Source organism: Ahaetulla prasina, chromosome 6 (genome assembly GCF_028640845.1).
Source record: "Ahaetulla prasina isolate Xishuangbanna chromosome 6, ASM2864084v1, whole genome shotgun sequence".
NCBI lineage: Eukaryota > Metazoa > Chordata > Lepidosauria > Squamata > Colubridae > Ahaetulla > Ahaetulla prasina.
Window position 1 is genome coordinate 1,932,986 of NC_080544.1, and position 27,347 is coordinate 1,960,332.

General features: G+C 42.3%; 1 protein-coding gene across 3 annotated transcripts in view; it reads right to left on the reverse strand.

The window, feature by feature from the left end:
- Positions 1 to 27,347, reverse strand: part of ADK (adenosine kinase) — a 283,761-nt gene that overhangs the window by 215,558 nt on the left and 40,856 nt on the right. For all 3 annotated transcript variants that reach the window (XM_058188632.1, XM_058188631.1, XM_058188630.1), the window contains exon 3: positions 18,091 to 18,144. In XM_058188632.1, the coding sequence (XP_058044615.1) occupies positions 18,091 to 18,144 (54 nt within the window). The remainder of the gene's footprint in view (positions 1 to 18,090; positions 18,145 to 27,347) is intronic.

The window sequence follows — 27,347 nt, forward strand, 5'->3', positions numbered from 1 at the left end:
CATTGCCGCATGCTTCTGGTTAAATATATCACGAAACTAAGGCTTTGGTTTCAAAATATATCACAAAGTACATTCTATGTAATCAACGTTGTTTATACTAAATGAATAACGTAATAAAAAGGAGTGCACTTTTCTGAATACCAAACTTGTTTCATCTCCTCAGACAACAGGGCACCCTAATTGAAAATATGCACATACTGGAAAAGATGTCTTTTGTAAAGCCAAAAGATGTGAGTGCACTACGCTACTTGCCAAAAATATTAATTTAATTGCTGTAGTGTAACGGCGGCATTAACTGCAGGAGTAATGAAGGAGCCTACAGCACCCCACAAAGCTCTGAGCTCTACTGCTGGATCTGAAAACCAGGCACTCATTCCCAAGTGCAGAGCAACGTTAAGCAGGTACTGAAAGATCAGGCCTCTAAGTCAGAAGATGTCCTACTAGGAAAGGGCAGAGGAGAAGTAGCCTTGGTGCTTAGGATGTGGCCCGATTGAAGTCCAAAGAGCATCCAGCTGCTTTTGAGGCCAGAGGTGTAAGTACTGCAAAGGTAAGTATACCAGTGATGTGTGGAATATCAGACCATGAAGCAAAGCAAACGTGATGCTGTCAGGGAAGAAATATGGAAGACGTAACACCACCATTGTGAGAATCAGCATCTGAAGCTGATTAACTGCATCGGATTCTCTATATCAGATCTTCTACAGCTCGAGTGTCAAACTCAAGGCCATGGGATGCTTAAATCTGGCCTGGAAAGATCAAAGGCCCACAGTGCCTCTGCCGGCCAAAATAGACCACGCAGAGGCCTCACGGGGCACCATCTGTGTAGCCAGCTGTTCACTTCCAATATTCCCTCTCTCTTGGGTCACATCCTTAAACAGGAAGGTCTAATGAAAATGCCATCTGGGCTTCCAGTTCCTTCACTTCTTGCCCAGGTCTCTTGCAGTGTTTTCAAGGCCTTGTTCCTTCTCTGCCTTAGCAAAAAAGGTTAATGGTCAGGGAAAGTAAAACATTAGGAATATTTACATTATGTCCTAAAAGCAAGAATCCTTCATTTTGTAGTGCTTGGAAGGTCTTTTCAAAGGCTTTTGTAGCTGCTCTTTTATCTGGGGATCAGTGGTGGGTTTGCACATTATGCTGCTACCGGTTCGCCATGTGCGCACGGGCCCGGTTCGCACGTATACTTGCCTTCTGCGCATGCGCTTTGCTCTCTCGTGCACCTTCCGTACATGCGCCCAGCTTCAAAAACGTGCCTAAATAGGACAGCATAGAGCCAGGGTGGGTGGGCAGGCCCACCTGTGATTTCCACTATCGGTTTGGGCAAATCTGTCTGAACCGGCTGAATGCCACCTCTACTGGGGATCCGGGAAGATTGTCAACTGACTGTCATGGAAGCTATTCTGGAGCTCTTCTCAGCAGACATGGATGTTTGTATCAGTTTTCCATTGCTCTGCTGGGAAGCTTCTTGGTAATTTTCTTCTTCGACAAGTGTTTCCTGTAACTCAGCATTTATGGGACTTCCAACTCCCATAAATGCTGGCTCAGAAATTGTGGAATGGAAGTCCACAGGTCGTAAAGTCGGCCACCCCTGCTGTAACTGATCTCAGAATTTCTCCTCCTACTTGGGAAATCTAGAGGTGTCAGAAAGTGTGTGATGTTTTGTTCTAGTCTCTTAACCTTCTCTTCCAGATTTACCATCATCAAGGAAGAAAGCAAGCACAGGACGCCTTGTGTTAATCGTAAGAGCATTATCCCAAGTTCCTGTTCCTCAGGTGAATAGGAAGGAGATTGAACCAAAAACAATCCTACTCTTTGAGTTCCCTGGAAAAATTCTTGTTTGCTTCCCCAGTTTCCTTGGTGAGTGAATTTGTTCTCTGAAAGATGACATCTTTATTTGTCCCCAAAATTGCCTCAACCAAATAAGTAGCAAAGACTACACCAGTCCCTTGTAAAAAAGCCATTTGTTAGCAATTTCTCCCTAGCTTGACTCTTTCTTTCTCTTCTGCTTCCTCTCCCTTCTCTCTCTTCAGCTGGAGGATTTATTTTAATGAGAGAATCATTCAACTGTTCATTAGAAGTGCAATATACAATCAACTAGGATGAAAAAGACTGTTGGTTTATTAAATTGGAATAATTATTTAAGTCTCTGAATCAGTATGGTTTTGTGGTTAAGATGAAAAAATGGAACTGGGAAGACTCAGGCTGTAACCCACCCATAGCCATACAAGGTCCCTAAAGGACCTCCCCACGCTCTTCCTCTCCCTCTCCCTCTTCCCCTCTTTCCTCAACCAACTTCATAGAGATGTTGTTGTGATTAAGAAATGGAGGAGAACGTAAGCGGTATTCTACTGGATCAGAGCCCTGGTCTATATACTCCAGCAGCCTGGTCATCCAGTAACCAACCAACCGCACAAGGAAGTTGCACAGCAGATGGTTTTCAGCAGCAGTCACAATGTCATCAAGGCTACTAGTCACTTCTTCATGGCTAGCCTATTTTGGTCCAACCCTTTCTTTAAGCCAACCAAGCTGATGGCTAGCATGCCATCTTGTGATAACAAACTCTAAAGGTCCCTCCTAAAGTTTAAATATAAAGGTTTCCCTGTCCAGTCATGTCCGACTTTAGGGCACAGTGCTCATCTATGTTTCTTGGCCAAAAGAGCCAGCATTGTCCAAAGACACTTCCATGGCCAGTATGACTATACGCCAAAGGCACATGGAACACTGTTAGCCTCCCACCGAAGTGATACCTATTAATCTACTTGCATTTGCATGCTTTTGAACTCCTAGGGCACGATGGCTCAGCCGTTAAAAACTTGAGATGAAAATTCCTTTATCAAAACTATCTGACAAAAAAATAATAATAATTCAATTTGAAAATCACTTTTGGATTATTATTCGATAAATGAGCTTGCACCACATCTGAAATGTGGGTTTCTCTTAGCCTCAATATTCTAACTTTCAAATTTTCTATTGATCCTATTATTTATTCTGTTCAATAATTACTTACAAACGGAATAGCTATAAAACAATTTAACTTTTTGGCACATTCTCCTTTTTAAAAAGGGGCAAATGCCTTTGTCTAAGAGGAACTAGTAGGTGGGAAAAAAAGGTTTCATGATAACTTCAGGCTTTGTTATCGCTCCACATTCATTTATTTCTACAGCTGTCTTTTGTTATTCAGCACGAAACCTTCTGTTTCATGGGATATGAGCTATTAATTTTATTCATAGCAGGGATATCCAAGGTGAGCTGGAGCTTTAAAATGTTGAATGGTACACTGAACTCACTGTGAAGGCCCTTTTTCTACAACAGAAACAGGTCGGCTTAGGAGACATATCTTCCTCCCGCTTGCTCCACAGGCAGGTTTAAGGAAAATAAATGATGACGGGCTTTGTTTCTTTTCCAATATAAGACTAGTCTGCTGGAAAGACAGCTCAAAGGACAGAAATCTGGAGAAATGTAGGAAGAAAAAGGAAGAAAAGCTATAGTACATACACTTGTTTGTCACTCTGGCGGATTTCCCTTTTCTCAATCCATCAATCATTTCTGTGTAGGCTGTACGGCTTATTTCTACTGTTGGAAAAATCCAGGGTCCTATTTTCCCTGCTACAGAACCAAAATGTTCTAGAATGGAACATTCAAAACCATTCAGTTTTGGTTGCTACGATGCAAAAAAGATATGAAGTCTCTAGAAAGAGTGCAGAGAAGAGCAACAAAGATGATTAGGGGACTGGAGGCTAAAACATATAAAGAACGGTTGCAGGAACTGGGTATGTCTAGTTTAATGAAAAGAAGGACTGGGGAGACATGATAGCAGTGTTCCAGTATCTCAGGGGCTGCCACAAAGAAGAAGGAGTCAAGCTATTCTCCGAAGCACTTGAGGGTAGGACAAGAAGCAATGGGTGGAAACTAATCAAGGACAAAAGCAACTTAGAACTAAGGAGAAATTTCCTGACAGAACAATTAATCAGTGGGACAACTTGCCTCCAGAAGTTGTGAATGCTCCAACACTGGAAGTTTAAGAAAAGGTTGGATAACCATTTGTCTGAAGTGGTGTAAGGTTCCTGCCTAAGCAGGGGGTTGGACTAGAACAGGGGTCTCCAACCTTGGTAACTTTAAGGTTGGAGACCCCTGGACTAGAAGACCTCCAAGATCCCTTCCAACTCTGTTATTCTATTCTATTCTATAACCCAGGAGGTGGGAAATTATACCTAGCCTTCCCAGGAACCCTTATGGCACTCTCTACTGAAGGAGTTATCTGCCAAGGCCTTAAGAGTCAAAGTTATAGGTTTTTTTAAAATAAAAGAAGAGCAGAGGAGCATGCGACAGCCCAACAGATGTCCCTGTGGAACTAGCTACACTTTCAATAGAAAAGATCAAACTTCCCTGGCAAATAGGCTTATTTTGCAAGCTGTAATCTGGGTCGGTCACCAGGACCAGAGGTTTAGTCTTCTGACCTTTCGGATTCATGCCGGATCCCATCCTCAGGGAATGTCTCTCACATTTAGAATGTGTATTATCCTGGAACACATGTATTTGCTCTCACTCATGAGGTTATTTTGACTATGTCAAGCCACTTTGACACAAACTTCTTGTTCTCCTGAAATAGGTCTCAGACCCAACCTCTAAAAATGCTCTATCTTAAGCTATGGGATATTGATTCACTTGTAGTTAAGGAACACCTATCAATGGAAAATAGAAGAAACTAATGTCTTAACTGAGGTGAAAGGAGTGTTTAACAACTTTTCTCCTTGTCACCCTTAAATATCCAGTTCCATCTGCCTCCCTCTATCCCAATCAATCAGTATCCTCAGCAAGCCTCACCTTCCTTCACCCTTCCCTGTTGTTCCCTTGTAGTAAAGACGTCAACCTTCTGTCTGGTTGAGCCGGAGAGTCTCCGAGAGGAGGTGTTGAATAGTTGGAGGCAGAATGCTGCCCCAGATTCAACCAGCCACTTTGGCAGCTTCATCCTGAAGACATCGAATGAAAGGCCAAGCACTACTACTTAAAGACACCTGCCCTTCTTTCCAACCATGAGCAGAACTCAACAACTTTAAGGTGAGCAAAAATCTTAGAAAATTTGAGCAATCACTTTTATCATTCACATTTTTCTTAGTTCTTGATATTTCCCCCTTTCATCCCAGAGTGACAGTTCGTACCCAATCTAAAAAATTCTATTCTATTCTATTCTATTCTATTCTATTCTATTCTATTCTATTCTATTCTATTCTAAACAGAACAAGGTGGTAAATTCCTAGATGTGAGAAGCGCAACACACCCAGTCGGCACACCCAGTCGGCACACCCATCCTAGCAAGACAGCTAGTTGCTTTCCATCTGGTACTGGCAAGAGCATTTTCTTACTGCTTTTTTTTTTAAGGCAGAAGAAATGGATGGACAGGATTTGTATTTTGAAATTGCATCTAATACAGTGGTTCTCAACCTTTATAGTGCTGTGACCCCTTTAATACAATTCCCCACGATGTGGCGACCCGCAACCGTAAAGTTATTTTCGTTTTGAATTTATCGCGCCTGAAGTTGTATTGGCTAGCGATCTGAACTGCTTGCGATTGCCTTGAGGACGGAGGCATTAAAGCGGAGACTCCTCCCCTATTAAGTTTATTGCGTCTGATGCCAGATTAGGCTAGCGATTGGGAGTGATGGCTTGAGAGGGAGACATCAGAGCAAAGATTTCTCTCTTTTTTTAATTCATCGCGCCTGAAGCCGAATTCGGCTAGCGATTTGAAGAGCCTGCAGCTGGCTTGTGGAGTCAACCATTGGAGCGCGATTCTTCAACTCGCAAGTATACTTCCCATATTTCCGATGGTCTTAGGCGACCCCTGGCAAATCATCATTCAACCCCCAACGGGGTCCCGACCCACAGGTTGAGAACCGCTGATCTAATACGTTTGTAACAGGCAAGGCATCTTCTGTCCCTTCCCTCAGCAGTCTTTGCTTATCAGAAGGTTGAAAAGGGACAAGCAAAGTCAAGGAAGAAGCCAGGATTACGGTCGTAAATCAGTTGTCACAGGACTGTGACCAATTTTATGATTTTCTTTTTTGTGTGTGTGGAGGTTGTTAAGCAAAAGCTGTGGTTGATGGTTAGCCAATGCACTCTGGAGAGGTTGGTCGTAAGTTCAAATAATCACTTTGCAACCAGTCATATGTCAAGGACTACCCCTGTGGTTTTTAAAACCCATGTATTAGAACGCACCGTACTGCATTTGGATAAAAGATCCCACATGTTTGCACCTAAGCCCCTGATAATTTACAAGACGCTGATGCTAAAGCCTATTTTAAACCCAAAACACTAAGAAGAGAGTCACGGAAGAGACCAGGATATTTGGAAAAATCAAGAAACAAAACATAGATGGACAGAAAACAAAGCGCCTAAGACACACCTGCATGAACTAACAGGAACTCAAAGAAGCAACTAGTGGCAGGCAGACATCCACTGGGTTACAGAGTCAGAAGTGACATCACAACAATATCTTTGGGAAAGCGTTCTATAGCAATATCCCTGCATATAAAACACAAAACCTGCTTTATGCAGATTACAAATTCAGTCCTAAAATACTGGAGAAACCGGCCTGGGATTATATCAAGAAAGGCTCCTTCCAGCTATCTTGTACTACACCTGGTGTATCTTCATGTACATTTCTTCAGTGGCAAAATGGCATCAAGCTTTTTTGTTGTTGTTACTGTAATAGGCCTTTTTGTGGTACGGATTAGCTTTTATTTCAGTCTCAATAGGAATATTTTAGAGTAGAAAAGAAGCAAGACAGCAGCACCATCCTGTGGCAGTCTCTTCATCTGCATTCAAAACGGCAAAATTCTTTATGGCATTATTGGCAGTTTAATAACGTTGACCATCCCATTAGAGTGGGGATTAAATAATCAAAGACTCTTAGAAGAGAAGGGATTTAAAAGAGAGAAACCAAATTCAAAATTAGCCAGCTTTAGTATATAAGATAGTATTTCTGTTCAGGCAATCCCTCCTCACTGCTATATCTGTGGGAGAAAATTCCCACAGAAATGAACTACCGCCATGATAGGATCCTGTTGTGCTCAGGGCTTGTCAAATCCCACAGGATGGCAGGCAGGGGATCTATTTGATGGATCTTTCCTGCAGATTCCCTCTGCTCCTCTCGAGCAAAACACCCCACATCTGAATTGGATCGTAAAAACCCCACACGCTGGGACTTATTTTATAAAACCTTTTTTTGAAAGCAGAGGAAAGGGACAAATGATCACAGGCTAAGCTTGGATTAAACAAGTTGCATTTCTACATTTTAAAATATCTGTTTATGTTTATACAAAAGTAGTGTAAACAAAAAGGAGGAGGAGGAGGAGGTGGAGACAAATTAGCTTGTGACTAAATTTACAAGCTAATCCCTTTGAAGTAGGCTCCAAAGAGTTCTTGATTATGGCCTTAGGCCAGGGGTCTGCAAACTTGGCTCTTTTAAGACTTGTGGACTTCAACTCCCAAAGTTCCTCAGCCAGAAAAGCTGACTGAGGAACTCTGGGAGTTGAAGTCCACAAGTCTTAAAAGAGCCAAGTTTGCAGACCCCTGGCCTAAGGCCAAGAAACATAGAGCAGGACAGAGGTGACCTTGTAGAAAAAAAGGGAGAAAAAAAATACAATTTAAATCAGGAGGAGAAGGGATCATTAGAAATAAAACCAGGGATGGGCTCCTGGGGGTTCGGCAGGGTTCGGATGATCCCCTAGCCAAGGATGGCCAACGTTCAGCGAATCCCCAAATGCCAACCCTGGCTGGCCACACCCACCCTTCCCCTCCCCCTCCCCTCCCAGGAGTGTCCACATGGCCCGTTCATCATTCCAGATAAGTGCAGAAGCCACATGGATGGTCTGGGAGAGCAAAAAATGGACCTACTGGAGGTTCTGGAAATCTTAAAACGGGCCTGTTTCCAGCCTCCAGAGAGCCTCTGGAGCCCGGAGGAAGTTGTTTTCGCCCTCCCAGAGGCTCGAGGAAAGCCTCTGGAGCCTGGGAGGGTGAAAATGGCAGATGGCTGACTAGGCCACGCCCACCATGGCCACGCCCACCCAGCAACAGGGCAGCGAACCAATTGCTAAAGGATCTGAAGCCCACCCCTAAATAAAACCCTTTAGTATAAGAAGGAAGGAAGGTGGACAATGTGGTTGGGCTTTCAAAATTCTTTTCTTAAATCCTGTACAGGCAGTCCTTGACTTACAACTATTCATTTAGTGATTGTTCAAAGTTACAATGGGACTGAAAAAAATTGACTTAGGAGTGTTTGTCACACTTAACGACCGTTAGAGCGTTCCCCATGATTAGGGCACTTGGCAACTGGCATGTATTTGTGATGGTTACAGGCAGGGGTGAAATGCTACCGGTTCGCACCGGTTCAGGTGAACCGGTAGTGGTGGCAGTGCGAGCCTCCTCCCACCCGCCCGATGTCATTACTTCCTGGTTTTAACCAGGAAGTAATCTGTTTTTTACTCTCTATTCATGCTCAGAAGGCTTTGTGCATGCGCAGAGGGTCCAAATCGCATGTAATACACGTGCACACTTCCAAACCAGTAAGGAAGGTAAGTAGATTTCACCCCGGTTCCCGGGGTCATGTGATCAACATTTTGCAACTTTCCCAGGTGGCTTCCGACAAGCAAAGTCAATGAAGGAAACCAGATTCACTTAATGGCCGTATTATTCACTTGTGATTTGCTTAACAACTATGGGGAAAAGATCATAATATGGAGCAAAGCTCCCTTCACAACACCCTTGCTTAGTAAAGGAAATTTTGGGTTCCATTGTGTCATAAATCAAGGATCATCAAGTTTTGATATTTCCTGTAATCAACTTTCCTCATCTGGTTCCACTTCAAAGGAATAACAAAGAGCTAACGAGGGAAAAACTATTCTGACAATAAACCCAACACAACCAAAATCACAAGCACATTACAATCTAACTCATTGGTGCAGATGCTTGCTGTCTTGTACACATCGAAAGCAATACAATTGCACCAGCAGCACGAAAGGGTCAGGCAAAAGAGAGATTTTTTGCTTTTTTCACCTCACCTCGTCTCACAGAGAGCCCAGAAAAAAAGATATTTCAAGAGTGTTTGCATATAGTGCTCAAAACTTCGTTGGGGGATGTTACTTGGAGCCCTGACAGCCCAATTGTCACTTTCAATCTGTAGAAGAGCAAACAGCTTACTCTCTTGCAATCCCTTCCTCTGCAATCTTTCTTCTCCGCAAGGGGCAGGGGGAGGAAAAAAAAAATACTAATCTGGCGTAGGACAATGTGTGCTGACTGTATTGACAACCACAAATGGTCATAAATGGGCCATAAAACTTTTGACACTACGTAGGCTTTTGAGCAAGCTGTCATTAAAAGCAAATTGTATCCCCAGGCCAATATTCCACATTAAAGTAGGCTTGATTAAAGTTGAGACAAGGACATGGAAGAGTAGCTGTCATTATTCGTTATAAAGCTACTGTACAGTTTGATTTGAAAGGGCAAATGCGATTCCACTGAGGAATGGGCACCAGGAGATAAGCTGTTTCACACAGATAATCGCCAAAGGTTTCCTGGTGTTGGGATACTGATAAGCTGGGCTGAGTTTAGGAAGAGGAGGCTAGATGTAGGTCCTCAATGTGAATGCTGAATTCACAGTTGAGTTAGGGAACTATCAGAATAGATGCCATCCTTTTTCTCAGGCACTTAAAGAGCCAATCATTGCAAACAATGATACTCCCCTGGAAGAGGAGGAAGAGCAGACTAGAGGGAAGAAGAGGACAAGAGCCGGAGGGCAGAAACTTTATAGAACAAGATCAAAACTCAAAATAAGGAGTATTTGCCTAACTGGGAGAGCTACCAAGCATGGAGTAGACTCCCTTCTGGAGTTATGGAAGCTCAATCATGGACATTTCCCACGCAAAGACTGGGCAACTGGTCTCCAGGATGGTATGAGACTTTCTGCCCTGGGCAGGAGGTTGGACTACAATAGGGGTGTAAAACTCGATTGTACTGAGGGCTGCATCAGGGTTGTGTTTGACCTTGGGGGGCGGCCTGGGGGCGTGGTCAGCTTGATGTCACTCGTGTCAGGGGTGCTTGTGGTGGCCCGAGTGCTCACGGCCCTCCTGAGCTCGGTTTTCACTGGCAGAGGAGTGCAGGAGGCTGTCACAGCTGAAAAAACTCACGTCCAGCCCTCCTGAGCTCCATTTTCACTGGCAGAGGCACCGCGGGCCAGTCCTTCGCTGTTTCCAGGACAGCTCTGCAGGCCAGATCTAAGCACCCCTCTTGAGGCCTTGAGTTTGGCACCCCTGGACTTGAAGATCTCACGATCTACATTTTGAGGACCCCGTCTTAGTTGGCAGTCTTAATATTTGACTACAGTACAGCACTGCACAACGGATGCCATTGTTTTTCTCTTTCTTTTCGGACTGCTGCATTTTATTTCTTACATTTTTTTATTTATTATATTATGGTGGGTTACCATGAACAAGAATTTAAAGAGAAAAGGGGGAGTAAGCTATCCTTTGGAGACCTCAATTGTTAATTTCATAAAAACCCAATGGCCAATTGCAAGGTTATCTGGAGACCCATTTCCCCTCCTTCTTTTGGAAACACGAATTTGGCTTCGGCCAAAGAGAAGGTGCAACAACAACCTTCGCTGGCAGTTCAAGCAATATTTATTTAATTTCTAAAGGGAAAGGGAAAGGTTCCCCTCGCACATATGTGCTAGTCGTTCCCAACTCTAGGGCGCAGTGCTCATCTCCGTTTCAAAGCCAAAGAGCCAGCGCTGTCCAAAGACGTCTCCGTGGTCATGTGGCCGGCATGACTAAATGCCAAAGGCGCACGGGATGCTGTTACCTTCCCACCAAAGGTGGTCCCTATTTTTCTACTTGCATTTTTAACGTGCTTTCAAACTTCTAGGTTGGCAGAAGCTGGGACAAGTAACGGGAGCTCACCCTGTTACACGGCACTAGGGATTCGAACTGCTGAACTGTCGACCTTTTAATCAACAAACTCAGTATCTTAGCCACCCATCCACCGTGTTCCTTTTTTTTCCTATCCTGCCTTTCTTATTTTTTATAAATAACTCAAGGTGGTGATCATATCGAATACTTCTTCCTACTCCTGTTCTCCCCACAACTACCACCCTGTGAGATAAGTTGGGCTGAGGGAAAGAGAGATACTGGGCCAAAATCACCCAGCTGGCTTTCATGCCTAAGGCAAGAGTAAAACTTACCATCTCTCCTTGTCCAGGAGTCTCCAACCTTGGCAACTTTAAGCCTAACGGACTTCAATTCCAGCTGGGGAATTCTGGGAGTTGAAATCCGCCAGGTTTAAAGTTGCCAAGGTTGGAGACCCCTGTCCTAGTCTGCATCATTAGGCTACGCTGCCTCCTGATAAGAGCCTCTCAATATTCCCACCCTTCCTCCAAAATAATGTCTTACCGAATTAATAGCCTCAGAAGCGATGAATAATATCATAGAAAGGAGTCCTTATCTAGCCAGATGTTTTGCATAGGAGGGCACAGGAGGCAAGCAACATTTATGGTGCAGAAATACTTCAAAACAGAAGAAGGCAAACTGCAGTTTTAAGTAAATACTTCAGAGGGAGACAAACCCCAGTTCATGTAAATATTTATATTTCCCTTCTGTCAGCCACATCCACTTTTCAAAAAGGAAGATGTTTCTGTACCACGCAACGTTAACATTTCCATTTCTTCACAAAAACATTCCCTCTGGGAGATAAAACTGTTCCAAAATCTACCGCAAAATCAGGTTGCTTTGATCCAAATAATATTCACTCCATACTTATTAACATCTACCTCCCAAATACATTTGTTATACTCTTCTTCTTTTTTTTCTGAACGGCGCTGCGAACATATAATGGGATTGCCTTTGGGAAAAACACGGCTCGGCTTTTTCTTGGAGAAAAAAAGGAAAAAACCCTCAAAAATGTATTGAGGCAGAAAACCAAATGTGAAGCCGAGGCTTTCAAGTTCATAATGAAAAGCTGTAATTCCTAAACCGAACTGCGGCTTTAAGCTTCTTTTTTCAGAAAAGACAAACAACTGTGGATTGCACACACACACACACCCCGCAATTGAGGGGGTGGGATTCGTCTATGAAAGAGGTGGAAGCTAAATGAAATAAGCAGCATCAAAAAACAAAAACAAGTCGGTTTGAAATTTGCTGCACAGATTTTTGTAGCGGCAAGAAAAAGCAGCACCATCTAGCATCGTTCTTTGAGAAGTGCAAGGAATGAATTTGGACAGGTATTCGCCACGTATGTATTTTTAGAGGCAGGAGAACTTCAAGCCAAAGCGTAATATGAACAGCGCAATTGGGTTTCCAATAGAAAAGCACTTTATATGTGCATTAAGGCCCCTGGTGGTATCATATATGTGTACTCTAGCTTATTCGCTCCAATGCGAATAAAGATTCATTTTGAAAAATGGTGCGCAGGTTGTTTAGCTGGATAAAAGTAACGAAGAGGAGGAGGAACTGCTAACATGCCTCTTTCTGCCAAAGCTAATTGAAAACCGCAAAAATTGGAGAACCATGTGCAGTTAAAACAATCGGCAGAACACTTTAACCTTTATAGTGCTGCGACCACTTTAATACATGCTGTGACCGCTTTAATACAGGACGGAGGCATTAAAGCGAAGACTCCTCCCCTATTAAGTTTATCGCGCCTGAAGCCAGATTAGGCTAGCGATTGGGAGTGATTGCAGCTGGCTTGAGAGGGAGACATCAGAGCAAAGATTTCTCTCTTTTTTAATTCATCGTGCCTGAAGCCGAACTCGGCTAGCGATTTGAAGAGCCTGCAGCTGGCTTGTGGAGTCAACTATTGGAGCGTGATTCTTCGACTCGCAAGTATACTTCCCATATTTCCGATGGTCTTAGGCGACCCCTGGCAAATCGTCATTCAACCCCCAACGGGGTCGCGACCCACAGGTTGAGAACCGCTGCTTTAATGCTAACTCTTTTCAGAGGGAGACAGGCTCCTAACACCAAATATGAAAATATAACTGAAATGACAGGAAAGCAAGCCAGGACACTAATTTTACTTGCCTGAACACCTGCGATAGACCTCTGCGGAAGGAAAAACCCTTGGCCACTCACAGTGCAATCAGAAAGTATTTAGACTCCCCTTCACTTTTGTCAATTTTGTTATGCTGCAGCCTGATTCTACAATTTCTTGTTGAAATTCATTTTTTTTGTCTCATTAATCTACACTCAGTACCCAACAATGATAAAGTGAAAACAGAATTTTAGAAATGTCTGTAAATTTATTAAAAGTAGAACAAGAAGCAAAGTTGTGGAAACTAATCAGGGAGAGAAGCAATTTAGAACTAACGAGAAATTTCCTGACAGTTAGAACAATTAATCAGTGGAACGACTTGCCTGCAGAAGTTGTGAATGCTCCAACACTGGAAATTTTTAAGAAGAGATTAGATAATCATTTGTCTGAAGTGGTGCAGGGTTTCCTGCCTAAACAAGGGGTTAGACTAGAAGATCTCCAAGGTCTCTTCCAACTCTGTTATTCTATTTTATCTAGGGTACAGATCAGAGGTGGGATTCACGTATTGTAGCAACCAGTTTGCCCAGCACCGGAAATGTGTGCGAGCGTTGTCCACGCATGTGCGCGACATCAAACAACAATTCACTCGTGTGCCATCTACGCATGTGTGCAACATCAATCAACACGACAATCTGCACATGCAAGCTGTCCGCACACACGTGCGGCATCAAAAACACAGTGATATAGGACCGGAGTGCAGCCGGGCAGACCTGCAGGTCACCATTACTGGTTCGTCCGAACTAGTCTGAACCAGCTGAATACTACCTCTGTATATGATGGACTGTCACCAATCTCAGTAATTTCCCCCCCCAAAATTGGAACACTGGAAACTGAGAGCTGATCCCAGTAGTGATAACTATCTAGTTCTGTTGGACCATGGGAGCTCTGTCAGGTAGAGAGGCTGTGCCTCAGCCTGTGTCAAAGCTGGTGACACAGCTTTGTCACCCACCCCCATACACACAAAGAGGCATTAACAACATCCCAGATCAAGACAGTCATCCTAACCCAGACCCTGGACAGTAGCCAGGACAAACAAGAATCAAATCTACTACTGGCACAAGCTAATCTGGAGACAAAATATTTTACCACCGGTTCGCTGCATACAAAAAAAGTGAGCACACACCTTCTGCGCACGCATGCGCACGGCTTACAAAACATGGCTAAATAGGACGGCGTAGCCCACCCGCAGGTTGCCACTACCATTTCGACCGAACCGGTGCAAACCGGCTAAATACCACCACTGATCCAGACAACTATACAGAACCATTTTTTAAGTAGGAAGTCACAGCATTCTTTTGAGGATGAAGCTTGGCTGACCTTCAGTGAAAACACATCTTCAGGGAGCAGTGATTATTATAAAATGCATCTCATTGAAAGATAGCAAGATCCAGATTAATCAATATTTTGAAGTTCTGATGCATCAGAAGCTATGCAAAAATAGCATGTGATCATTTAATGACTATGATAATGATAATATCTACTCCATGCATGCCCCTGATCTGAATCACTCTGGGGAGCAGTGGTGGGCAATTATGGCCCCTTTACGACTTGTTGACTTCATTTCCCAGAATTCCTGTGCCAGCATGGTTGGCTCAAGAATTCTGGGAGTTAAAGTCCTCAGGTCATAAAGGCGATGTAGTTGCCCACCCCTACCCCAGAGGATGGATTTTCTGGGATGATTCTTTGGCTGACACCTCTATTTTCATTCCAAATGTAACAGAGTTAATGTAGGCCAGAGGTGCCAAACTCAAGGCCAGGGGCCGGATCCAGCCCGCAGGGTGCTTAGAACTGGCTCACAGGGCTGCCCTGGAAACAGCGAAGGATCGGCCCGCGGTGCCTCTGCCAGAGAAAACGAAGCTCCCTTTTCACTTGCAGAGAGTTGCAGGAGGCCATTGTAGCCAAAAACGGAGCTCGGAAGCCTGTTTTCACTGGCAGAGCCACTCAGGCCGCCACGGGCATGAGTGATGTCGAGCTGGCCACGCCCACCCAGGTCCCCCAAGGTGAAACCCAATCCTGATGCAGCCCTCAATGAAATCGAGTTTGATACCCCTGATGTAGGCCATCTATAAGACAATATTATTTTCAATATATTTTGCCATATTGTACAAGTTTTCAGAACTTTAAAGATCCCCGCACAGTTTCTGATGGGAGATTCTACTACTATTATCATGTACACAACAGTGTGAAATCTTTTGCTGCCAGTTCTTTAGCTGGTGTTAGCCTTCCTACTCACTGAATTTTTCTCCAAAAGTTAGGAGGTTGCAATGTAATGGCTTGCTATACGCGTGGATCCAAGCAGTGTGACCTTTCGAAATAGACAGATGGAAATTCTGTCAATGCCCAGATTTTCTCCTTGGCATCCAAGATCTTTTGGTATGGTACCCAGAGCAGGGTACCCAGATAATCACTGGGACCACTATGGCCAGTTTATGCCATAATCTTTCAACTTCAGTGTTCAGATCTTGATACTCTATGAATGTCACCAATTCTATTCTGCTATTCCATGGTATTGCCACATAAATTATCCACAGTTAAATCTGGTGTGTTATGGGGCCAAGACTTCATCAGCTTGCATTCAGAAATCCCACAATATTTTAACCTCCTAATTTTCAACCACCTTTTCATTACTGGCACATGATAAATCATTTTGGCGATAATGTGATAATACTATATAATTATTTTTTTTATTTTTTTTATTTGAATTTATATCCCGCCCTTCTCCGAAGACTCAGGGCGGCTTACATTGTGTTAAACAATAGTCTCATCCATTTGTATATTATATACAAAGTCAACTTTATTGCCCCCAACAATCTGGGTCCTCATTTTACCTACCTTATAAAGGATGGAAGGCTGAGTCAACCCTGGGCCTGGTGGGACTTGAACTTGCAGTAATTGCAAGCAGCTGTGTTAATAACAGACAGACTTAGTCTGCTGAGTCACCAGAGATGATGTCTTATGTCATTATTATTAAAACCTGCATGCTGACCAACTTTCAACACCTCTGGGCAATATGACCAATCCCAGTTTGCATTAAATTGAGGATACTTGTATCTATGAGGGAGAAGTTGATTGTTGAAAAGGCTAAAGCGGGCAGAGACTAATTAATGCTGGGATAGGAGACCACCCTGAGATCCCAGCTCTGTAGATTAGGCTAGGAAGTAAAAGAAATAAAAAGATCTAAGAAGACACTTCAATTCAAAAGAGAAAACTGTCATTCAAATCACAGGAAACATCTAAAAGTTTAAAAGGAAAGCTGACTGTGAAATCACTTTGATTCTACCATTTATACATGTCATTTTGACCGTGAGATAATAATCTTACATTCATTTGCCATGGGTAATATACCTTTGCATAAGCTAAGCGGCACTGCATAATTCATGGAGCAAGCAAATGTTTCTACAACAAAGTAACCCAAACCAAGATTTCAGAGCTGATAAAAAGCAATTATTTCACTTATATAAACATCCAACTGCTGAGAACTTGAAGTCACTGCATCCCAGGGCTTCTTCTGGAAGTGTTTTTGGAAATAAGCTCTCAAGACAAGTACGCACATTTATTCCAAAAGTCACCCATCAAGTACCACAGTTTACATGCATGCGATCAAATACAACTACGGCAACAATATAGTTTGAATTTTGAAACTACAGAGAGTCAGCTTTAGGAATAAAACTAAATGAACTGTTGTAGTCCTTGACTTACAACAGTTCATTTAGTGATCGTTCAAAATTACAATGAGACTGAAAAAAGTTACTTATGTCTGTTTTTCACACTTACAACCGTTGCAGCATCCCAAGGTCAAATGATCAAAATCCAACTGCTTGGCAATTGACTCATATTTATGATGGTTGCACTGTCCCAGTCATATGATCCCCTTTGGTGACCTTCTGACAAGCAAAGTCAATGCGGAACCAGACCCACCTAACAACCATGTTACAAACTTAACAACTGCAATGATTCGCTTAACAACTGTGGCAAGAAAGGTCATAAAATGGGGCAAGATTCATTCAATAAATTTCTAGAAGTTCTCCAATGTATCTTCCAATCCTTGGATGAAAGGATGGATGGGAGGGAGGGAGGGAGGGAGGGAGGGAGGAAGGAAGGAAGGAAGGGAGGGAGGGAGGTTGGAGGAAGGGAGGAGGGAGGGAGGGAGGAAGGAAGGAAGGAAGGAAGGAGGAGGGAGGGAGGTTGGAGGAAGGAGGAGGGAGGAGGAGGAGGGAGGAGGAAGGAAGGAAGGAAGGAGGAGGAGGGAGGAGGAAGGAAGGAAGGAAGGAAGGAAGGAGGAGGAGGAGGTTGGAGGAAGGAGGAGGGAGGGAGGAAGGAAGGAAGGAAGGAGGAAGGGAAGGAGGGAGGGAGGAAGGAAGGAAGGAAGGAAGGAAGGAAAGGAGGGAGGGAGGAGGTTGGAGGAAGGAGGAGGGAGGGAGGAGAAGGAAGGAAGGAAGGGAGGGAGGGAGGGAGGGAGGTTGGAGGAAGGAGGGAGGGAGGAGGGAGGAGGAAGGAAGGAAGGAGGGAGGAGGGAGGAGGGAGGGAGGGAGGAGGGAGGGAGGAAGGAAGGAAGGAAGGAAGGAAGGAAGGAAGGAAGGAAGGAAGGAGGGAGGAGGAAGGAGGAGGGAGGGAGGAGGAAGGAAGGAAGGAAGGAGGAGGAGGAGGTTGGAGGAAGGAGGAGGAGGAGGGAGGAAGGAAGGAAGGAAGGAAGGAAGGAAGGAAGGAGGGAGGGAGGGAGGAGGTTGGAGGAAGGAGGGAGGAGGAGGGAGGAGGAAGGAAGGAAGGAAGGAAGGAGGAGGAGGTTGGAGGAAGGGAGGGAGGGAGGGAGGGAGGGAGGAAGGAAGGAAGGAAGGAAGGGAGGGAGGGAGGGAGGGAGGGAGGGAGGAAGGAAGGAAGGAAGGAAGACGTTTGTATTATTTCATTTCATTTTTAACGAAAAATAATTAAAGCTGTTATCAATAATTGGTGAAAACAGAATACCTTCTATTAAATTAATAGAAAATCAAACTTAAGAAGTAACATTGAATTTCTTACAGCTCTTTATGTTTCTCCTCTGCCAAGATCTGGTCATTTGGTTTCAACCCGTATCTGAAAATATAAGGGGAAAAAAACCTAGTCAGTTGAAAAGAAATTAACACAGAAGCAGTTTTCCATTTTGCTTTAAGAGCCTGAAGGTTAGTCAACATTACTTTTATTTTCTTATTTGATACATTATCAGGTATTTGAAATATGTCTATGATCCTAAACAAGTTATAGCAAACAAAAAATGTTCAAAAGCAAAGTAAACTGAACAAGAACCATTGTAATTCTTTGTTTTCATTTTGCAAGAAAAGGAAAATATGTGCCAATTTCTCTCCTATACATTGGCATATTTTGGTTGAAATTCTGCACCAGCTTCACTTGGAATAAGCCACACTGCACTCAATGAGAAATATTCTTAAGAGATCTAGTTTCCCATTCCTGATTTATATCACATGGATTCTTAATGTCATTTTAGTTAAAAAAAAAAGATGTTTAGTATCTGTTACCATTTACATATTTTTTTTTCTATTGCAGACAGCAACTGCTTCTTCCCCAGAATAGCAATGGTTGTTCCTATCTAGTATAGCATTTGGTGAAACATGACATCATTTATCTATAATGTTTTTCTCATTTTTTGTCTGCAAGACTATTCAAAGAAAAATGCAGTGAAAATGAAATTGAAGATTCAAATTTCTGTAACTGTTGGAGAAAAGGAGGCAGAGCTGGGTGGCCGAGTTAAGTGGGTCATCAGCTTAGAGTTGTTGTGTTGCCAGAAGCGCTCCAAGTCCAAACCCTCCTAAACTCTGTTGACCCTTATCTGGTACCAATTTAGTGTTGAACTTTAGCTGGCCAGATTCTTGTGCATAGGTTTGAATATATCTTCTATACCAGTGTTGGCAAATCTTTTCAGCACCGAGTGTCAAAATGGGAGCGTGGCGGGCGCAGGGGACCGCCAGAGACCATAAGAGACCATAAGAGTAGCTCCCCAGGGCAGTGTGCAGGAGCACTGGAAACCATGACAGCAGCTCTCAGTGCGCATGCACGTACCAGGAAGCTGGGCTTTTGGTTTCCAACACGCACATGAGCGCCAGTCACCTGGTCTTCCAGTTTTTGGCGTGCATGGGCGCGTGATGACCAGAAACTCAGCTTCCCGTGCACGCATGCGCATGGGGAGGCTGCTCTTCTGGTTTCCGGTACTCCTGCACGCATGGGTGACAGCTGGCATACCCGGAGAGATGGCTCTGCGTGCCACTTCCAGCACACGTGCCATAGGTTCTATAATGTAACCTTAAGGATAGTCCTGATACATTGCGCACCTGGTAAGTGTCCAGTATATTTCATCAGCACAGAACAAAAATATTATTGTAGAACATACGGTGAGATAAACTTCTTGAAACTTATTTTATGTTATATTTGCAGATATCGGTTTCACAAATGTCAAGTAATTTATATTAATATGGGATAAATTGAAAATCCTGGAGAAAATGTTTTGAATTGAACTAACCTTTCCCTGAGAAGATGTTATAACGCATAATTACCCAATATGAAGAATTTCTGATCAAGACACATAATGTGGAGAAAAATATTCACAAAATTTTCCATTACATTCTCCAAACTATTAAAAAGAATGTTAGTTTTTTAATTAACACTCTACATTTGTAGAGTTCACCAATTTCAGTTTTCTTCTAAATATATTCTTTGATATTGTTAGAACCTGAATTAGGTTTTACTTGATTCAAGTAGGAAAATCAGTCATAATCTGATGCTACTAAATATTACTAAGGATAGCTCTTCCTTAATTTTCTTATTAATGTTACAGCTGATTCTTCTGATTTGTTAATGCAAGAGCATGAACAAAAATGGCATAAAATATTAGTAAGTTATACACAGCTTTGAGATAAGTCACTGCCATGTTTGCAATGTTATATTTTCTGCATACGAGGTCTTAATTCAATTGAAATCCAGTTATTTAAAATTATTTCTAATATAGATAAAAGTTCTACCGGATAGAGAAAAGTTGCGGAAAAAAGATAACCTTGATGTGCCTTTTTCTATGGCATTAAACAAGCACTTTCTTTTATAGCTTAATGATGAGCAAATCTTAAAACTGAGCATTTAAATTCAATAGAATTGGAAAAAAATATACAAAAAAATATTCCTTTCACCCAATCAAAACCCTTTCCATGTTAAAAACATCAAGCATCACTATAAGCTTTCTTTCTTTGCAATCTGATATTTCAAAATAATCAATTTATTAGAAATATTTTCCCTGCTTTTAGTAAAACCATGTTTATCCTGAACAGCAGCATAATTACCAATCCTTATTAAATAAATATATGTTATCATCTTGTTCTTGGCTTCATATCAGATTCTGACAACTGCTGAATCTGAATACGGCAACAATAATCCTGGGCCATTGAACAATATAATACATGAATTTCCTATCAAATTCTGAAGTAAACCCTTAATTTGTGGGATTTAAATGTTTAAAAACCAGTATCTCCATTCTGAAACAGATACCATCAATCTATAAAATTCCGGCTGAATCAGTGATGGCAAATCTAAACTTAGAAATGAAATTATTATTACAGATACTCTGTCTTCTGAGCAGAACACAAAAGAATAATTGAAATTATTGTAAAATCTGTTATGTAGTTATCTCTAACATTCATAGATGAAATAAATGTTCATTTCCTTTCTTTCTGGTATAAAACTGTAATGGAAGTCTTTTTAAGATAATGACCCATTTATTACAACCTGTTTTGCAAGATCCCTCTCGCGGTTATTCACTCAATACATAGTAATTGTGAGAGGGATCTTGGGAGTCCTGGTGGATAATCACTTAAATATGAGCAATGTGCAGTAGCTGCCAAGGCTGCACTAATAGAGGGTTAGAAACAAGATCATGTGAAGTGTTAATACCACTTTATAATGCCTTGATAAGGCCACACTTGGAATATCGCATCCAGTTTTGGTCACCATGATGTAAAGATGATGTTGAGACTCTAGAAAGAATGCAAAGAAGAGCAACAAAGATTATTAGGGGACTGGAGGCTAAAACATGTAGAGAATGATTGCAGGAATTGGGCATGTCTAGTTTAATGGAAAGAAGGACTAAAGGAGACATGATAGTAGTGTTCCAAAATTGGAGGGTCTGCCACAAAGAAGTGTGTGGTTCACATTTGGTGTGATTTACATTTGGATGCTTGAAAACTGACTCCCATTTATGACAGTTGTCAACTTGCAAAGCATCCCTGGCCTGCTCTTGAGTTGCCATAGACAAGGGGGATGGGAAATTGGCGAAGCAACATGGCAACCAAAGACAGGAGTACATTCCAGACATATCTTTCTCAAGGCTGTCTCCTAGGTTTACCCACACTGGCTGGAGGGAAGTGATCTCTACAACCTGCGAAATTGCTCTGTTGGCAAATGTGATTGATAACACACGCTGGGGGAGGGCCTCTGGTGGCTCAGCAGACTAAGTCTGTCTGTTATTAACACAGCTGCTTGCAATTACTGCAAGTTCAAGTCCCACCAGGCCCAAGGTTGACTCAGCCTTCCATCCTTTATAAGGTAGGTAAAATGAGGACCCAGATTGTTGGGGGCAATAAGTTAACTTTGTATATAATATACAATTGGATGAAGACTATTGCTTAACACATTGTAAGCCGCCCTGAGTCTTCGGAGAAGGGCGGGATATAAATTCAAATTAAAAAAAAAACACAGGGTCATGACTGGGGCCGTAAATTATGTGGGGTCAGAGTTGACTTCATTTGGGTACCTGCAGACATGAAGCTCCTAATAAATAACTGGATTTCTTTTGAAGCTAGGCTTGAGGCTCATGATTTAATTAGGGCATCCGTCCCATTGTCCCAGGGCCACGTGATTCCCTTTGGTGACCTTCTGACAAGCAAAGTCAATGTGGAAACCAAATTCACTTCACAACTGTGTGACTAATTTAAGAACTGCAGTGATTCATTTAACAAATGTGGTAAGAAAAGTCAGAAAACAAGGGAAAAACTCATTTAACAAATTTCTCACCTCGCAACATAAATTTTAGGTTCAACTGTGGTCGTTAAGTTGAGGACTACCTGTATAAGCGATGCAAGAATTCAGCCTAACAGCATCCCATTTTCCCCCTTTCTGATTAACAGGATCATTGATCCATATAATAATTGTCCTTGTGCAATCAAAACTCAAAGTAAGAAATATACGGTATCAAAAAATCAAGAGATGTAGCTCATTTTTATACAGGATGTCAATCGTAAGATTTCTTTGTTCTTGTATCTCCAAGTACCTGCTTTTAAGTACTATTGATTGAACAAGCATTAGCTCAGATTTGGATCCAACAAATACTGTTCAAATACACAAACGTAATTTGATGCTAGCACTGCTTTGCAAAAACTACTTAAAGAGTGTTATTGGATTAGGACAACAGGGAGGAATTAGAAGTTGCATTAGGCAGCATAATTTATAAAGGCAACTTCTGGTTAGATGCAGTTCTTCCTAACTCATCCAAGAAATGTTCAATCTTCTGGAATTGGCTGTGTTCAGTAGCAAAAGATATCTGCATGCATCCATCTTGTTCTTTTTTATAACTCAACTCGTCATTTGTACAGATCAACGTCTGAACCAAATCATCTAGTCTGTCGGGCAGCCTCACCCTAATCGTGCATTTGGACAAAATTTTAAGCTGTAATTAATACAGTGGAGTGCAAAAGCTCTACAAAGAGCTTTTGAATGTAACACCAAAATAATAGGTTTAAATGATTAAAAGTGATTGAGAAAGCAAGGAAAGACAAAGCTGATTAATTGCTGCGCAATGGAGACCTCTGATGCCTTCAGCAATCAGCCTTAAGATCCTATCTACTCTGTTCCACATGGTTCTTGGGATGACATGCACTTTGGACCTAACACTGCCACGATATTTGGTTGCTCTGGTATTTCTCAATCACCTGAGAAACACAGCCCTTTGTAAAAAACATTGCCAAAAAGGCATTAAGAGTTGTTAACCTAATCTTGAGTAGCTTCTTCTCTGGTAATATTGTACTACTAACTAGAGCATACAAAACATTTGAATACAGCTCATTTATCTGAAACACGCACTCCATGTTGGACATTAACACAATTGAGAGAGTCCAGAGAGATTTCACAAGAAGCGTCCTCCACTCTTCTGCTCGCAACAGAATACCTTATGCAACTAGACTTGAAATTGTGGGCTTAGACAACTTAGAACTACGCTGCCTTCTGTCTAACCAAAGTGTAGCTCATAAAATTATCTGCTACAATGTCCTACCTGTCAATGACTACTTCAGCTTCAACCACAACAATACATGAGCACACAATAGATACAAACTTAAGGTAAACCTCCCCAAACTCATTTGCAAAAAATATGACTTCAGCAACAGTCAATGCCTGGAATGCACTACCTGATTCTGTGGTTTCATCCCCAAACCCCCAAAACTTTAACCTGAGACCGTCTACTGTAGACCTCACCCCATTCCTAAGAGGTCTGTAAGGGACGTGCATAAGCGCACCAGCGTGCCTACCGTCCCTGTCCTAATGTCCCCTTTTATTCATATCCATTTCATGTATTCATAACCATGTTTATATTTTTATCTATAATCTTAAGTATGCTTGACTAAATAAATAAATAAATGAAAATAAAAAACATAAACCTGTTCAGTTATGTGGATGAACAGGAAAGGGCCCTTAGCTGCCAAAAGTTTCAGCAATCTAACATGAAGGAGGTCTCCCATCTGTGGAAAGCTCTCCCAAGGGGCAGGAGATACTCATCTCAACACACTCTATATTTAGGAAAAAGGCAAAACAAAAAACACCCCCACCAACCTTCCAAGATGTTAAGTGTTAAGTTGACTAAGTGTTCAGCCTCACTTTATTGTTACTCTCACTTTTTGCATTTACCGTATTTTTGGGAGTATAAGACGCTCCGGACTAATAGACGCACCTATCTTTTTTGGTGAGGAAAGCAAGAAAAAGAAATCTGCCTCCCAGCAATTTTGCCTCGTTGCACTGAACAGCAAATAGCCTGCTTAGTATTTTCATTTTCAGCATAGCTTGATTAGCACAAGAAAAAGAAAATCTGCTCCCAGCAATTTACCTCCTTGCAGCAAGCAGCAGAGGCAATGGTAATTCCTGCAGCCTGAAACAGCTGAGAGTTGGGAACAATCAATTTGTGCTAATTAGGCTGTGCTGAAGCTGAAATGGGCTGTTTCTTGTTGCTACTTGCTGCAAGGAGGTAAATTGCTGAGAGACAGAGGCCAAAGAGTGGGGGCCAGTGGGTGGGCAGGGCTACATTTGGTGTATAAGATGCACCCAAATTTTCACTCCCTTTTGAAAAATACGGTATGTAACCAGCCACCTTGAGTAATTCTATAAGCAGAAAGACAAGAGTGTGATTGTTACTATTAGAGTAGCATCAAGTAGATGCAAATAGCAATAGTGGTTTTGGATTCTTCCGAGTTGTGTGAATTCGGAAGAATCCAACATATCAATTTTAGTTCGGATTTTGCTGAACTGAGGTTCAGATTCAAAACGGGTCTCACTTAAGAAGCATCCGGAAGCGTTTGTAGTCAGTGGGCATCTCTTAGTCTTAACTTATTTCCCAGAACTGCTGCAGGGATAAAATTGGAGGAGGGAATCTCAGGAGGAAAATCAGGATATACATCAACTCGATGAGTAAATCATATGAACAGACTTTTCTTACAGAATTAATGTTTTTTGCCTTTGGCACTATATGTCACAACTAGGACTACAAAAGACATTCTGACAATGGAAGAGCTCCAGAAAACACAAAAAAGCAAAGCACAGATGGTCCTTGACTTATGAAAGGAAGTGGTTCTTAAGTAAGTCACATCCAGTTTTATGAACTTTTTTTTGCCACAGTTGTTAAACGAACCACTGCAGTTGTTTTTTTTTTTTTATTCAAAAAGTTTTACAAAATTTTTTTCCCCCTTTCCCCCCAACCCCTTTCCCTTCACAAACCCCCTCCCCCTCCCCCCCTGGCTTCCCGGAACAAACACAAGGTATAGTTAAAAATAAAACAAACATATGCTAAAAAAAAAAATTTTTTTCCCAAAACTATTATACCAATTCTCCCTCTCTAGCTCTGACTTCCTCCTTACATAACCAAATCCTTCAAAAAATTAACAATAAACAATAATAAAATATATAAATCAGTAGAACAAATTAATCCTAAAATATTTAAAACCAGCTAAAACATAAAAATCCAATCCAGTTCAGAGAATATCTCCCTTATAGCTTCTATAACCATATAACCATATAATTCTTTCGGGGACACAAATATTTTTGTCTATTAATATTTTAAAAAAACCTTGTTTCAAAAATAATACTATTGTCTCTTGCCATTTTTTTTGGTGCAAACCACTGCAGTTGTTAAGTGAATCATGAAGTCCTGGCTTTCCCCATTGACTTTGCTTGTCAGAAGCCAGCTGGGAATGGTGATCACATGACCCCAAGAGGCTGCAACCATCATAAAGACAACAGCGGTTGTGGGCAATCTCAGGTGCTATCCTTCCTCCATGAGGAACTATCAAAGGCCTAGTCTACTCAACAGCCCTTCATTCTACCATAATCACCATCTCCGCTTTTCATGTACCTGAATTCAGCCTGGCATTTCTTCCCTCAGAAGTTCCCTGACTCAAATTATTGTGAAAGTTGTATTTTCTGCAACAATAACCAAGTAAGAAGAAAACACCTAGAATTTCCCGGCTCCTCAGATAGAACTTAATTTCTTTGATGTGAACATTTTTGTTACGACTCATTCCAAAATGGTTTCAACTTCTTTAATTTCCCAAGATCAAGGCGTGAAATGGGTTATTAGTCACCGTAGCGCATCACTCCAACTCCAGTCAGACCTTCTCCAACGACCCTATGAGACTTTTTCCTAATGTCTGAACCCCTAATTATAGGAGACTTTCGCATATTAAAGGGAGCCAACTAAATAAACAGCCACTTCAGACAGATGCCTCTTCAAATTAAGAGGCATTTAGGATGACAAACTCAGGAAAGATCTGCTGGGTCTTTGAAGTATTCTTTGTCCCGGCTCAGTTTAGGAGTCTACACACACACAAAGTTGATTTGAATTCTTTTATTCCATCATCTTAATCACTTTGGACAGATAAATGCTTCTCTCCGAAGATAAAAAACTGCTTTGATATCCCCTTGCCCACTTTACCTCACAAGACAGACAGATCATCACCGACCCTCTCCTCTCCAGAGCTTCAAACAAGCCTCAATCAATCAGAATAAAGCTAGAAGGAACCTTGGAGGTCTTCTAATCCAGGGGTCTCCAACCTTGGCAGCTTTAAGACTTGTGGACTTCAACTCCCAGAATTCCTCAGCCAGCAGAGCAGAGCTGGCTGAGGAATTCTGGGAGTTTTTTTTTTTAATCAAATTTTTATACCGCCCTATCTCCCGAAGGACTCAGGGCGGTTCACAGCCAGATAAAAATACAGAAATCATACACAATAAAAACTAATTAAAAAACTTATTTAAATAGGCCAGAATTAAAATTATAGTTAAAATGATAAAACCCCATTATCTAAAAATTAATAATTAACCCCGGTTAAAATTAAGTAAAACTTTTAGTCCAGTCCCGCTTGGATAAATAAATGCGTTTTCAGCTCACGGCGAAAAGTCCGAAGATCAGGCACTTGGCGTAAACCAGGGGGAAGTTCGTTCCAAAGCGTAGGAGCTCCCACAGAGAAGGCCCTACCCCTGGGGGCCGCCAGCCGACATTGTTTGGCGGACGGCACCCTGAGAAGACCCTCTCTGTGTGAGCGTACGGGTCGGTGGGAGGCATGGGGTAACAGCAGGCGGTCCCGTAAGTACCCGGGCCCTAAGCCATGGAGCGCTTTAAAGGTGGTAACCAAAATCTTAAAGCGCACCCGAAAGACCACAGGAAGCCAGTGCAGACTGCGTAGTAGTGGTGTTACATGGGAGCAACGAGTGGCTCCCGTTACTACTCGCGCAGCTGCATTCTGGACTAGCTGCAGCCTCCGGGTGCACTTCAAGGGCAGCCCCATGTAGAGAGCATTGCAATAGTCCAAACGAGATGTAACCAGAGCGTGAGTGACCGTGCATAAAGCATCCTGGTCAAGGAAGGGGCGCAACTGGCAGACCAAGCGTACTTGATAAAAGGCCCTCCTGGAGACGGCCGCCAGATGATCATCGAACGACAGCCGCCCATCCAGGAGGACACCCAAGTTGCGCACCCTTTCCATTGG